The following is a 13,944-nucleotide window of genomic DNA, read 5'->3' as shown; positions in this document are numbered from 1 at the left end:
GTGGTGCAGGACAGACAGTCTGATCAGTCAGCTGGATTTTTATAGCACAAAAACTTTTTTCTTTTGAACCTCATTTCTGCTATCAAATTTAATAGCAGTCATCAATCTGCTTTTTTGAAGACATCACAAATTTTTGACATTCATGAAAAGCAGGTCAGTTTGAAATACCTGTGAATGCTTCAGTGCCCATATGGTTTGGCTATCATAAATCAGACAAAATATACTATAAAAATGGTGTCTTTTTATTTTCATATTATAAGCCTTCTACTTGAATAGAACATTTATGCCTTTACCATACAGATTAGGCAAAGGGTCATCTTTCCTGTAAACTGCTGTTCCACAGGATTTTGTTTGAGACATTCAGTCATCAAGGACAACTGAGTAAATGTGGAAAATATTACATGGGACACAGTTGAGTATATATATTAACATATATACGTATGAGTTCTCATAAAAATGTATTTGGTGTGCATTAATATATCCATGTTGAAAATATTAAGCATGAAACAAAATTGTTATACTAATGAACAGATTGTATTTTCATCTACTAACAACTAGCGAATTTATAACATGCAAACTCAAAACTGTTCCCTTTTGATTGGGTATTCCTTTAAAAAGTGTTACAGCCTAAGGCAAAAGCAAAATGTTTTATGTAAACACGGGTGTATCTCTCAAAGCATTTTAATGGCATTCTTTTGGAAGCAAGAAATTGATGCTTGTAACTTGTAGTTAAGCATAGTCTGGAACCTACAAATCAGTTTTTCAGTTCAAGGCCTGTCTGTGAATAGTGTTCTTTCACAAGGTGAGTGTTGATGAGGGTATGTGCAAGTTGCTGCTTCCGGTTTTTGTGTTAGATCAGAAAGCAGGTCATGAGTATCCTTTCCCACTGCTTTCGTAATTACGGCAATAAAAACAAACTTCAAGACAGCTGAATTGACAAGGAGATATCACATATGGGACTATGAATAGTGAATTGTTGGGGCTGCATTCATTGGTCTTGTTTCTACAGATACTATCAATCTAAATATGCGTTATTTGTAAAGCCTTTCATGCAAAGACATGTACTATTGAAAAAATATGCAAAAGAATAATGATTAAGATACGGATTATACCCCATGGAGTGTATGCAGAAACTTTTTGAAAGTTGTCTGTGTCTTTGGACAACTTTATTATTTCCCAGTCTCTAAAACAGGGATTGGAATCTTCCCTATATACCACTGTGTCTGTCATTAGGCTTGAATTTTAAAGAAAAACAAAAATACCAGTATTGCTACAGATCTTTTGAAAATTTGTTTTTAACATTGTAAGGTCTCCAGTACTGAATAGTATTACAGGAAGCATGTACATGAATGAATAGTTCTGCAAAGACCTGAAATGCTATCTTGGCATTCTCTTGAATGTTCCCTTCTAGTGCATTTGCAGCTGACTCCTAAATATTATATAGCTAACATTTCTTAGAATGTTGTATGTTTTGTTTTTTCTGCCAATACTTTGGTAGTTTCTACTGAAACCTTGATGAGAATAACTTAATTGATCAGTTATTTCCGGTTTTTATGTGAGAAGAGATGCTATTTATGAACTGAGAAATGAAATGAAATGAATGAGCTGTCCTTATCTTTTCATTATCAAAAAAAGCAGAGAGTTATCACTGCTGATATTGCTGCTCCTCTACTTGTGCCAAAGGAGACTCTGCCGTGGGGAATCTGCTTAAGACTAAAAAGTGTACACAAAAAGATAGCTCTAATAAACATGAAGAAACACATATTTCTGTCATTCTAGTACTTCCAGCTGTAAAGTTTCCAATTAAAATTCTTCCTTTGCATAAGTAACATATCCAGCATAGATAACAATTTCTACAACAAAGTCCTTAATACCATTAATGATTTGATCTTTCTGAGAATATTATAAAAGGGATAGAAAAAGAAATGCTGAAAAAGAGCTATGTAGGTGTAAGGTTACACAGCAGGGAAGTCCACTGATCTCAAAATATTAGAGACCATGAGGAAATGAAAGAATTGCAGTAACGTGTGCAGAGAAAACGACACTTGGATGTAAACTGTTTCTGGTTTTTACTTTTCTTCTGGTGTTTTATTGTTTGACTTAAAATTGCAACACGCATTCTTGTACAAAGTGGCAGATAAAGAAGTTGACTCCTGTCAAACTGTTGATGCCATTTAAGTCACTCATGTCCAGCAAATCCAAAAGTAGCTTTGTATTAAAGTTATTCCATTTACTTTTCCTCAAAATCTTTCATCCAAGAATCTCAAAAGAGATCAGGGGATCTTGAGAACAGTTGGGAATCTGCAGGAATCCCTTGGCCCTGTGGTAAGCATGTCCTCGGTTGTGGTTATTCAAACTGCTTTTTTCTAGAAATCACACTGGACATCATGTAAAGACCTTCTGCATTGTCCTTCCTTGTTCCAGCTGTGAGGGAGATATTCCCATAACAGTCTCTTTCATGGTTGTTTTGCAAATCTGCTTGTAAACTTTAGGAACTGAGAGTCATGTGGTGATCTAAATGACTGATTTGGGTTTATGTTTAAAAATAGGTAAAAAGGAACTCCAGATGTAAACTGTAGTTCTGTGTTCCTGGGGCTGTGTTACTCTGACCTTACACTGATGCAAAAATTTGTGGTAAGACAATTAATAAGATCACTTATTTATACAGTTCCTTAAGTCTGCAGGATGAGAATAGCTCCTAGTCCATCCCGTGTAGTTGGTACATCATCAGTGAAAGGGCTTTTAATAGGACTCTGTCATTTCAATGAACTTCTTCAATCCATTCCTCACACAGAAGGGTACAGAATTCAGGGAAGGCTCATTTTGATTGCGAACGTCAAAGGATCTCCTGAACATATCTCACTGACTAGAGGTAAAGACCTCTTTGCCTGTGGCAGGTTACCTCAGAGCTTTATTAAGAGAGGCGTTCTTTTTTTGGGGCATTTAATTTTCCTTGTTTTGCTAAAAGTAACATGAATAAATAAATAACCTGAGCAGCGCTATAATGAAGGATCAGTGGGTTAATTGGAAAGATGAGTGGAAAGTGATTGTCCCCTCTCCTGCTGAGCACCTGCTGCCAAGTTAATTCATGCAGCAGTGCTGGAGGTTGTTCCTGGAGGAGATTCCTGCTGGTTTGTCAGCTACGAGTAAGGGGAATGGCCACAGAGAAGAGAAAGCAAATCAGATAAACAGAGTTTATTGCTAATCAGCTGCTAGCATTTATTTTCAAGTTCTAGGAACCGACTAAATCGTCAATTAGAGAGTCACTGTTCTTCACTCAAGAGTCACGTATCCAGCAACACCAAGTTATATTTATTTTAGGACACAGCAAAGAAGGGGAAGGAATTTCTTGCTAAACAAAATTCCCAGGGCAAAATTGAGTACTTGCCATCCACAGGCAAAACCATTTGGCAATTTCATTTTGCTTTTCCTGTTGATAACTTCTGATTGGCAGTTTTTTCCCAGGCAAAACAATTCAACTTTAGTCTAACACAGCAGTTTTTAACAAAAAAAAACTTCTATAAAAAAAGCTTATTCTCTTCTCTCCTTGTCTTACATCTCTTCTCACTAGTACTAACTATTCAGCCATTACAACTTCTTTTACACTTAAATACTGTACCTAAATGTCCCAAATACATTGCCTATCTTTTACTTGATCTCATTTCTTTTGAACTTGCGTTGATAACCATTACTGGTGCCAGGTAGTTTCTTACACTCACAGTAGCTTCACTCATCGGCAGAAATGGGCACTCTATTTTCTCCATCCCTCCTCCTTCCTCTCATTTTTTTCTGCCCTCTTCAATTTGTCTCTTTATAGTACTCTTCCTTTTTTACTTTGTTTTACTCTCTGATTTTGGCTTATTAAAATTTTCTGCACCAGGCAGAGTAGCAGTGAGTGTGCCAGAAATATGGAAGGGCTCTGAAGCTGTCACTAACAACAGCAGTTTCTTTTTTTCCATTTCTTCCTAAAGCAGGTGCCTTACCTCTTTTGCGTATCTGCAAAGGGCAGGGATGCTAGAGCTCAGCGTATCAATCCTTTCCTCCAGCTTGGACAGAGGACTGTACCAGGCTTATAGGAAGGAACAGTATGCATCAGTACAGATTTCTAAAGCACAAGAAGTCACTCTGTAATAATATAATTGTAAAAGTCTCTGGAGTTCTGAATAAATGAGTACAGATATGGCACTTCTGAGTGGGATTTGCCTCAAAGACAGAAAGAGCTGGAAACTGAGCCCCATGTATTTTTTTTTCTCCTTTGAAAGGTTAAAGCCAAAGGATTAAGGATGCAATTTATGCCGAAATATTTTGTATTTTTCAGGAGAAAGTCAAATGGACATATACAGTTATTTTTCAGTATTTGGAAATGGGGGGTGCAGAGGAGGAAAAGAATGCTGTAAGATAAAAAATATACCCTTTACACATTACAATAGGTGTGGTAGTCTTACTTTGGGAAAGTTATTCACAGCAATGGTCAGGAAAACTTAGCTGCAATATTATTTTACATATTTCCCTTTGTTCCTTGCAGCTAGAGAGCAAGTATGACACTGGAAGTGGTTTGGTTTAACTTGCACATGTGTGTGTTTAAATCTCTGACACATTCAACCAAGAAGGAGTGCGGTTTTTGCTTAATTCTAAATGTGTGCTAATTGTTGACTTAAAACATACTTGACTTTTCCACTGCATCATTGTGACACACGTAACACTGGGTATCATCAAGGAGTTTTGTCCTATTTGAGTTGTCAGAATTCTTAAGAGCTTATACCTGAAATTTATCTTCGGTAAACACATATGCTTCCTTTAATTTTAGAAAGGGCACAAGAAAGGACTGGACTATTTATTTAGCTCCAGGGTGCCATCAGTTTTGATGTGACTGTTTCCAACTTGAATAGATAGAAACTCAGGATTTCTGAAACAAAAAATTGTTAGGAATCCTTTTTGTTCTGCAAAGGTATTATGAAGTGACCGTATTTATGCTGCTTTATAAAGTAATTAATTTTGGGGTTGATCTTCATGTGTTACACACTCTAAAGACCGTGGGAAAAATGCTGAAATGATTACATAAACTGCAATATAAATTATAGTAAGAACCTCTCTAGGCTGCAGAAGTGTGATTGGTAGGTGATTCCACCATGGAAGGAATACAGTAAGACTGCAAAATCAAAGACCCTGGACTTCATGAGGAGCCTACTTGAAGTTCAGTTTCTTAGTCGCTGAATGGGAAAACAAACCTTCTCTGTTCTCTTGTATGAGACAATTACTCCATGTGCTTAAATATGAAATAATCTTTCTTCATCTTTTGTTTTATGGCAGTAATGAATTAACTACAGGAGTTACCTACTGATTGATATCTTGATACGGATTCAAGTCATGATAAAGTTTAATAACATTTCATTCTGTAATCATTCTGTTAACTACCTTTATTCCTTATTAATGTGGCTCCTTACTAAGAAGGACTTCAAGAATAAAATACTGCATTTTAAATTTATTTTTTTGGACGTGAAAAATGTCTTTACAGGATTTGCTTCATTAATGTTTCTCCCTTCTTCCTTCTCTGCATCTTTCTCTGGCTTTTGTACTTCATAGACTGCCACCTATTTTGAGCATATTTGTGTCTTTTCTGCTGGGGCAGTGATACATGCTGCACAAATACCATGGGCTGTCAGAAATGTTCCTGGTGATCACAGTTAGTGCAAATTAAACATTTCTAAACTATTCCATGTTTTTGAATGAGTACCTGACCAGTAGCAAGATCAACGTAGATACAAAGCTTTCTTACAGGCACTCCGGTATGTCTGGGTAGGATGTCATGTAGTCATATGCCTCTGTATGTTTCTAAATTTACGTATCTGCATCTGTGTGCAGAGGTAAGAATGTCCTAGGTTTGTTTTCTCTGGCTGCCTTCATAAGAGACACTTTCTGGTTTGGTTTGTTCTATTTTCATCGAGGCCCAATAAACATTTAGATCGCTGAAAATTAGGCCTACAGCTTTTAATACATTCAGCTTTTCCTTTGTTTGTTGCTATATTGCTTACTAATAAAAAGAAAGAATCTTTTCTAGCAGGGCAAAATGTTGTGCAATTGGTGCTTATAATGCACGGAACATTTGTTTTAATTGATGAATGTGCTTTATTTTGGGTTACTTTAACATTTCATTTCTCTGTGTTGTACTGGTTGAATTTTTATGACTGTGTGATTTGAAAAACAGTGATGAATCATGATGGGAAGGCAAGTACAGGGCTGTATGCAGAGAAGAAAGTGAGGGGTTGCCATTATGATCATACCACGAAACACAAGAAAATGCATGTTGCACTCCTTTGTTTGGGGCATGGGTAGCCAGACAGAAAGGGGCAGGATTTCTGTCACACACAGCTGGCATATTAGTATTATAAAGTGCATATGTGTTTGTATAGAGGTTTTCTGAATGCATTAAGAGAAAGCTATGGTTTTAGCAGTTATTCTATGTGGTGAAACAATGCAAATTTTCCCTTTTTCAGATAACACTCTCAGCATACTGGCAAAGCACAGTGGATTCAGCCGGCAGAAGCAAGAAGTCTATCTACTGCCAATCATAATAAGCGATAGTGGGAATCCTCCCATGAGCAGTACTAGCACTCTCACTATCCGCGTCTGTGGCTGCAGCAGTGATGGTATTGTCCAGTCCTGTAACGTCGAAGCATACGTACTTCCCATTGGACTCAGTATGGGAGCCCTAATTGCAATATTAGCATGCATCATTTTGCTGCTGGGTATGTATTCACTTCACAGCCTGGTGTTCAAAATTTTTCTGATTCCTGGGTGACTGTAAGTAAGCAAAGAAGTCACATAGAAGGACATACAGTCTAATAGAATGTAAGCTGCAGTACTGTCAGGACTGCATCCCTACTGTACTAAGAACTGAACAAAAGCATATAAAGCAAAGTCCCAATCTGAAGTAGTCTTACACCCAAGATACATAATGAACAGGTATGGAATATGAAACAGGAAATCAATCAGGTATGTTAAGCAGCAAGGCGAACACAGTATATACTGCACATGATGGAAAATGGATTTGTTGTCTCTTCTAAGACTTGTATGAGTTTATTCTGGATTGTAATGGCATAAGAGACATTACAGTTTTACAAGATAAGAAGCATTGTATATTTTAATAAAACATACAAAATTTGTACATGACATCAAGCAAGTGAGGGAGAGAACAGTGAAGGAAGAGGCCTATTTCTGCGCTTTGCAGCTTCACTTTGTAACAGAGATTTACATCAGTAACTGAGATTTCAGCATTAAGCTGCAAAAAAACCAGTGTGACCAATTTAGAGCTTTTTATGCATCTGTCCATGATTCTGAAACTGATGTATCTAAGCTCGCTCTTTCTCCCTTGCTGTCTCATTCTCTTTTCAGTTATATACTGTGTATCTGTTGCAACACATGAAAAAAAAGAAACCAATTTCCTTCTGTCACCAAGGCTATGTTTTCAGAAAAAAACACACTCTAATTTTGGAAAACTCCATCCATAATGTAGATTATAGACTACGTTCAGTGAATAGATTGACTTCCCCCAAGTTTGTAACTTTTTTGAAAGGAAAAGTTATCTAAATTTGAGGCTCAAAAATGGAAGTATGCAAAATCTTATTGCTTGTATAAAATGGAATTTCAAATGTAAATATGAGCTGGTAATAGAAAACTAGAGGACTAACCAGGGCTTCTGATCAAATTTGCGTCACTTGAATGGGGTTGAAGTAACAGGTCTTTCAGCTTTTCTCTACCCTTATTACTCTTATTTTCACAAAAAGCAACCTTCCACAACTGTGTTTAACATGTAGTGCTTTAATTGGAATTTTTTTACCTAATCAGTCTGTGATGCTTTCTTTGCAGTCATTGTGGTGCTGTTTGTAACACTAAGAAGACACAAGAATGAGCCTCTAATCATCAAAGACGATGAAGATGTGAGGGAAAATATTATTCGCTATGATGATGAAGGAGGTGGAGAAGAAGATACAGAAGCTTTTGACATTGCAACTTTGCAAAATCCGGATGGAATTAATGGATTTTTGCCTCGTAAGGATATTAAGCCTGATCTTCAGTTTATGCCCAGGCAAGGTCTTGCACCTGTTCCTAATGGTGTTGATGTTGATGAATTTATTAATGTGAGGCTTCACGAAGCCGATAACGATCCCACGGCTCCACCGTATGACTCTATCCAGATTTATGGCTATGAAGGACGAGGGTCAGCAGCTGGTTCCCTTAGCTCTTTGGAGTCCTCTACATCAGACTCAGATCAGAATTTTGACTACCTCAGTGAATGGGGTCCTCGCTTTAAAAGACTTGGAGAACTTTACTCAGTTGGAGAAAGTGACAAAGAAACTTGACAGTGGATTACAAACTTTTTCACTGTTGACTTAATGATCATGTAATATTCTAGGGCCACTGCTGTTAGTTAAACCTAATGTGGCTTTTTGTTTTAGAGGCAAGTTTAGCGCCAGTCATCTATAAAATCAACTACATTGTAATGTTGAACCAAAAAAAAAGTATATGTTAGGAGGTTAAGTCTTGTGGAGTGTGAAGTAAAGTATGTGGAGTGTCTAGAAGTCTTTGGATATTTGATATTCACTTGACCACTCTGAAGATGGAGATTTGGATCTTTGATTATCTTCAGTGAGTTGAAAAGAACAAAAAGAAATTGGTGCTTTCTTAGAAAATGGACTTGCAGGGATTTTGCTGTTGAACAGTAGCTCCTGCCAGTATGTGTAAAGCTAATGGTTTGTTTCTGCATTGCCAACAAAGATCCCACCACAGAAATGTTAAAAGCAATATCTTGGTCTTCTTAGCAATGCTGAATAGAAATAGCATTGTAAATTCCTACTGGCTTCTACTGTGCAGTGACCATACATTGTACATACAGTAATTGTTGGCCACGTGACCACAGACTGAATATCATCCTTAAATATTGTGTCAAGCCTTAAAATATTCACATGTTCTTAATCCATTCCAGTGATGGGTAATAAATCCTACCAATGTGCAGAGATTCAGAGGCAGGGCTACAAGACCTTGCTTTACAAAAGGATCTTTTTCTAGAAGAAGGATCAATCCTGTGCTTCGTCTTCTGAAAGGAAAGAAAAAACTGTGAAGGGGGGATGGACTTACATATATGAAAGAATTGCTGATTTTATTGCTAAAGATCGAATTTATTTGTTTAATCTTTGAAATAAATATTTTATTGATGTCCATTACTGCTTTTATTTATTAAGACTGATAATCTATAGAGTAAGATTATGAAGAAAACTAAATTATATCCGTTAGATTTTTTTCTATATATAATGAATGTTTAATACATGTACATTTTGAAAAGAAAAATGACAAATTGTTGCAGGTTAAAGCAGTAACCTATCCATTTGCAGTAGCTGAATTTTAAGAGAATGCTGGCAGGAATAAAACTTTCCCAGAGAAAACTTTTGACAGTTTTATATCTTCTTCATAAATCTCGTACCTGGTGTTTTTAATACAAGCACAAACAGCTGGAAGTAAACTGGTTCATGTGAATATTTAAACTATAGACTTTTAGAAATCCACACATAACACAGTACAGTAAAAAACATGCTTATAGTTCTCCACTGTATTAGAGCAGGAACCAGTGTGTACATAATTTTACTGCTTATGTTATTAGCATTTCTTTTCTATAATATTCATAGTGATGCACCAGGGCTCTTGCACACAGAGAAAGAACAACACTAGAAGCTGCAAGCATACTCAATTTGTAATGCAAACTTGCCATTTAGAAGTAGCAATTGTATAATAGAACTACGTATTACATGCAAATCATTTTAATTTTCTACTTTGTTTTGAAGCTATATTATTGTTTGTTTATTTACTCCATGTATTGTATTCAGAGAAACTCCTGTATTGTTTCCTACTTTGTGAAATATATTTTTATAAATACTTTTCTTGTTATTGCTTTTCTTTCAGTTTTACCTTTATGCTGCAGAAAGGAATCTGCCTGAATAACTTCACAGTTTGTTGAGGAATGTAGTTCCTTCAAAATAATTTATTTATTAGTTGAATACAGTCAAAATAAAAAAGGATAATACTTGAAGCAATTTTTGACAGTGTTTGCAGAATTAGATATGCAGCAGCCTGTGACCACAGCAGTTATGTGTGTCTAATTCACTGCACCACGCTGAAAAATAACCTCACGCTTTTTTGTTCAAGTATTGATAGTGAAAACAATCCCCTCTATTTAAGCTCCTCTAATGTTTGCTCTGCAAACAAAAATGTCTTAATACAGCACCCCCAATTTTGCCTGTATGTAAAAATGGAAACGTTTACTTTGCTTTAGCTGCAGCATGGCTGGTTTTAATTACTGTAGTTTGCAGACAACTAATATGCTAACACCACTTCTATATGTATTATAAAGATTTTATAGAAATTAAGGAAATATCCAGAAGAATGAAGTTACAATGCATTAAAATAACATGCCTCTGAATAACTTTATCTAGCAATTTTGGTAATACTATAAATTAAACAGTGAAATCATCTAAAGATAGAAAAGAAGCAGTCATCAAGATTTCAATGAAATCAAACACATTTATGTAACAGACTGTAATAACAGCAAAACACATTCTTTCTAATCACTTGCACCAAGTGCCAGGGTGTTGTGAATTGCCATGCCAAATCTAACAGTAGTGTAAATGCAAAAGTCTGATTGGAAACTTAGACTGAGCCAATTTCTAGTCTACATCCCACTCCCGGGAGTGAAGGAAGGTGCTGTGAGATATGGATCACATTATTGTCTATAGTCGCATAAGCATTTAGGGCAAGTAGCTCTGACTATGAGTTATGGTATGTACTGTAGAGGTTTGCAAAGCTCTTTTGTAGGAAAACTCACAAATGGATAACCTTCTGATTGCCTTTTTGATTGAAAGTTCCATCTGAGACCACGACAGCGCATTCAGTAATAAGATTTCCAGGAAAAAAAAATCCCATCACTGGCACTGTAGGAGAGGCAAAACATGACAGAAATCTCATCATTGTCAGTCAAAAAGAGCTGGTAGCTACTACTGCTGGGCATAACTGTAAATTGTGCATTTATACAGGTTTTAAACATGAATATCTACAATGCAAAGGGGAGAAAAAAATTAATGAATTTGTGAACTGTCAATAGCAACGTGTTATTTCTTGAAGTCATTGCTGCTCCACCAAAGGGAAATGATTCATTCTGCGAACTAATTCCGTGTAATTTGAATATAAAATTTCTACCAATACGTGTTAGAGGGTTAAATGTTGATCATTCAGTTTTCCAGTACTTGCTCCTTTTTTGACAATGATAAAATTGTTTTGGATAACAACGGTATTTAGGGGGATTAGAATCATATCAGTCTACATTTCACATCTAGATTTAGACACATTAGTGACTTTTTTTAAGCATGTGAAATGGTAATTCATCTTTTTCAACAACATTTAATTAGCGATTGACTCATTGTAAGTGACAAGGAAAATGCATTAAATTAGAATTATTAATACTGATAGATTTGAGAATTAAATTCTCAAAATCTTTTACAAGTGTCAAGCGCCTTAGAATCCCATTGATTCTGGCTTACCTTCACGTACCTATGTCTTATAGTCATTTGTCACATCTGCTGAAGTAAACCATCCCGCACATAAAAGCTGGAATTCTAAGTTTTCAGCCTGAACGTTGTCCAGACACAGAATTCAGCTCACACATTTAAATATGCAAGTACTGTGAAGTAAATGTGCGTACATGTTTACTAATTATAACTCAGATGACTAAAGGTCTTCAACATGTTCTGTCCTTCACAGAAACTGAAAGCAGATGCTTTTTGTGTGTTATGACCTTGAAATCAAATCATGGAGAGCTCATTTAAATACAAGACATTTTTCACCTGATACCATTTATACCTTTTTGTCTATGATGAATTCGAAATGAGTGTGAAATATACAGGAGAGAAAATGGCTGAAGATTTTAATTTAAATCAGCAGTTGCTGATCACAGGAGAAACATTTAACACTATGGCAACTCCAAATACCATCAACTATGTCGCAGCGCAGCAGTAACAATTCTCAATCTGGAGAACAGACAGAGTGTCTGCAAAATAGTATGTTCAAAATAACTTGTTTGTACAGCTCTGCTAGAGATGGATCTGCTGATTTTACTATACAGAGAAAAATGAATCAATTATACTATATCCACGCAGTTACATATACCTATCTGAATGTGTGGCAAATTTTTTTAACAGCCCGCATGGTCACTGAATTCTAGAAATGGAACACACACTCACAAGTATTTCTGATCAAAAGAAGTGAAAAGAACTTACTCAAAAAAATTATTTTTCAGATTTGGAAACTTTTTAGCAGTGGCAGGATGTCCTCGCAAATTAAAGCTTAGTAAAAGGGGAAAAAAAAGTGGGAGTATTCACGATTATTAGAGTTTGCTTTCACAATGTAGCAGGTGTCATTAGCAGCAGACAGAAATAGAGAGCATTGATGGAGTGAGCAGCGGAAGCTTTCTGTAGTCTATCGTTCAGATAAGTTGGGCTTGTATTATTTCTACATTTGTACACTATTTGTGCAAGATAATATTCTGGCTTTGCAGAAGGTGGAAACCAATTTAACTTGCTGTATAATTCACTGTGATGGGTTTTGTAATCACACTGCAAAATGAGTCTAGCTGCTGTATTATACAATACTGATACTGGCTTATGTGCTGCAGAACTAGTCCCTCTCCAAATAATGTCATAGTATTCTAAATGAGAAAATATAAAAGCCCTGACAATGCTTTTTGTGCAACTGCAACTAAGACATCTTCCAAAATGGCTAATAAAAGCAAGCTGAAGCACAGAATTTCTGGCAGAGCCTTGTAAATGTGCTCATTAGCATTGCAACAGAACTATTCCTTATTTTTCTCCTCCACCCCTCCCACATCGCAAAAATTAAACCAGTGAAATGATCAAAATGAAAATTTCATCCTTCTCTTCAGAAGAGATATGTAGTAATTTACAAATTTCCCTTTCTTCTGTTTCCACTATTTCAGATGCTTGCTTAAATGAAGTCTGTATGATGATGACAGCCAAACAGAAGGGATGAGTAGAAGGTATCTGTTTCATTATATGAATGGAGAAAGCATTTACGGTATGAGGGCAGTAGTACCCTCTCCTCAATTCTTGTAAAAACAAAAATGTTGCCGATGTTCCTGTAGGGAGTTCTCATCACCCCGCATATATCCAGGGAAAGATTCCCCTCAAGGTATACAAACTAGAACTGTTCTTTTTTCCATGCATCCCCGACGAACTACTTCATTCCAATACTAGCATCCCAAATTCCTATGCATCGAACGAACACAGGCCACCTATTCTGTGGTAGATACCTACATACAGACTCCATGCTGGTTATGAACACATAAATTTATTTCTTTACTGATGTGGAAAGGTTCTGATTTGTGAAGTTTGGGATAACCAGCCAGTAAGACAGAAGGCAGGTAGCATGGATAACTGATGGTAAAAGGTTGGACAATTATGGAATGGGTCCTCGGTTTGTAACTTACTTGGGTTTTTGTGTCATCTAAGTCTAGCCTTGATTTTTTTTACCTTCAAAAAAACTTTTTAACAGCAGAAGAATTCCCTGCTCTTCATAACAACTTGGTTTTTGAATTATAAAAACAGGTCTTCTGTTTGGGGGGAGGTAAAGGGGCTCTTTTTGTCATTTCTTTCTTTCTTAATGGAACTTTCACTGATGGCAACATTGACACAGTTCCCTCTGCCAAATTTCACAAGCTGACAGTTTTAACAATTAATATGTAAAAAAAAGATGTACATTTTTAAAAACTGAAATATTATTTATATAATTGGAAAAAATGCAAAAGCAGTTGAATCCCCTTTAGAAGTCCTACATTTCAAGCCACAAATGTGATCACTTTTGGACTCATTGTCAAATCCCCTGGCA

General features: G+C 36.2%; 1 protein-coding gene across 2 annotated transcripts in view; it reads left to right on the top strand.

Annotated features, from left to right (window-relative positions):
- Positions 1–8,360, top strand: part of CDH8 (cadherin 8) — a 130,728-nt gene extending 122,368 nt beyond the window's left edge. For both annotated transcript variants that reach the window (XM_074157952.1, XM_074157951.1), the window contains 2 exons: positions 6,495–6,746; positions 7,867–8,360. In XM_074157952.1, coding sequence (XP_074014053.1) covers positions 6,495–6,746; positions 7,867–8,360 — 746 coding nt within the window. The remainder of the gene's footprint in view (positions 1–6,494; positions 6,747–7,866) is intronic.
- The last annotated feature ends 5,584 nt before the right edge of the window (positions 8,361–13,944 follow it).

This window comes from Numenius arquata, chromosome 13 (genome assembly GCF_964106895.1).
Source record: "Numenius arquata chromosome 13, bNumArq3.hap1.1, whole genome shotgun sequence".
NCBI lineage: Eukaryota > Metazoa > Chordata > Aves > Charadriiformes > Scolopacidae > Numenius > Numenius arquata.
Note: the sequence above shows the minus strand (reverse complement) of the source record. Positions and strands in the feature narration are given on the sequence as shown.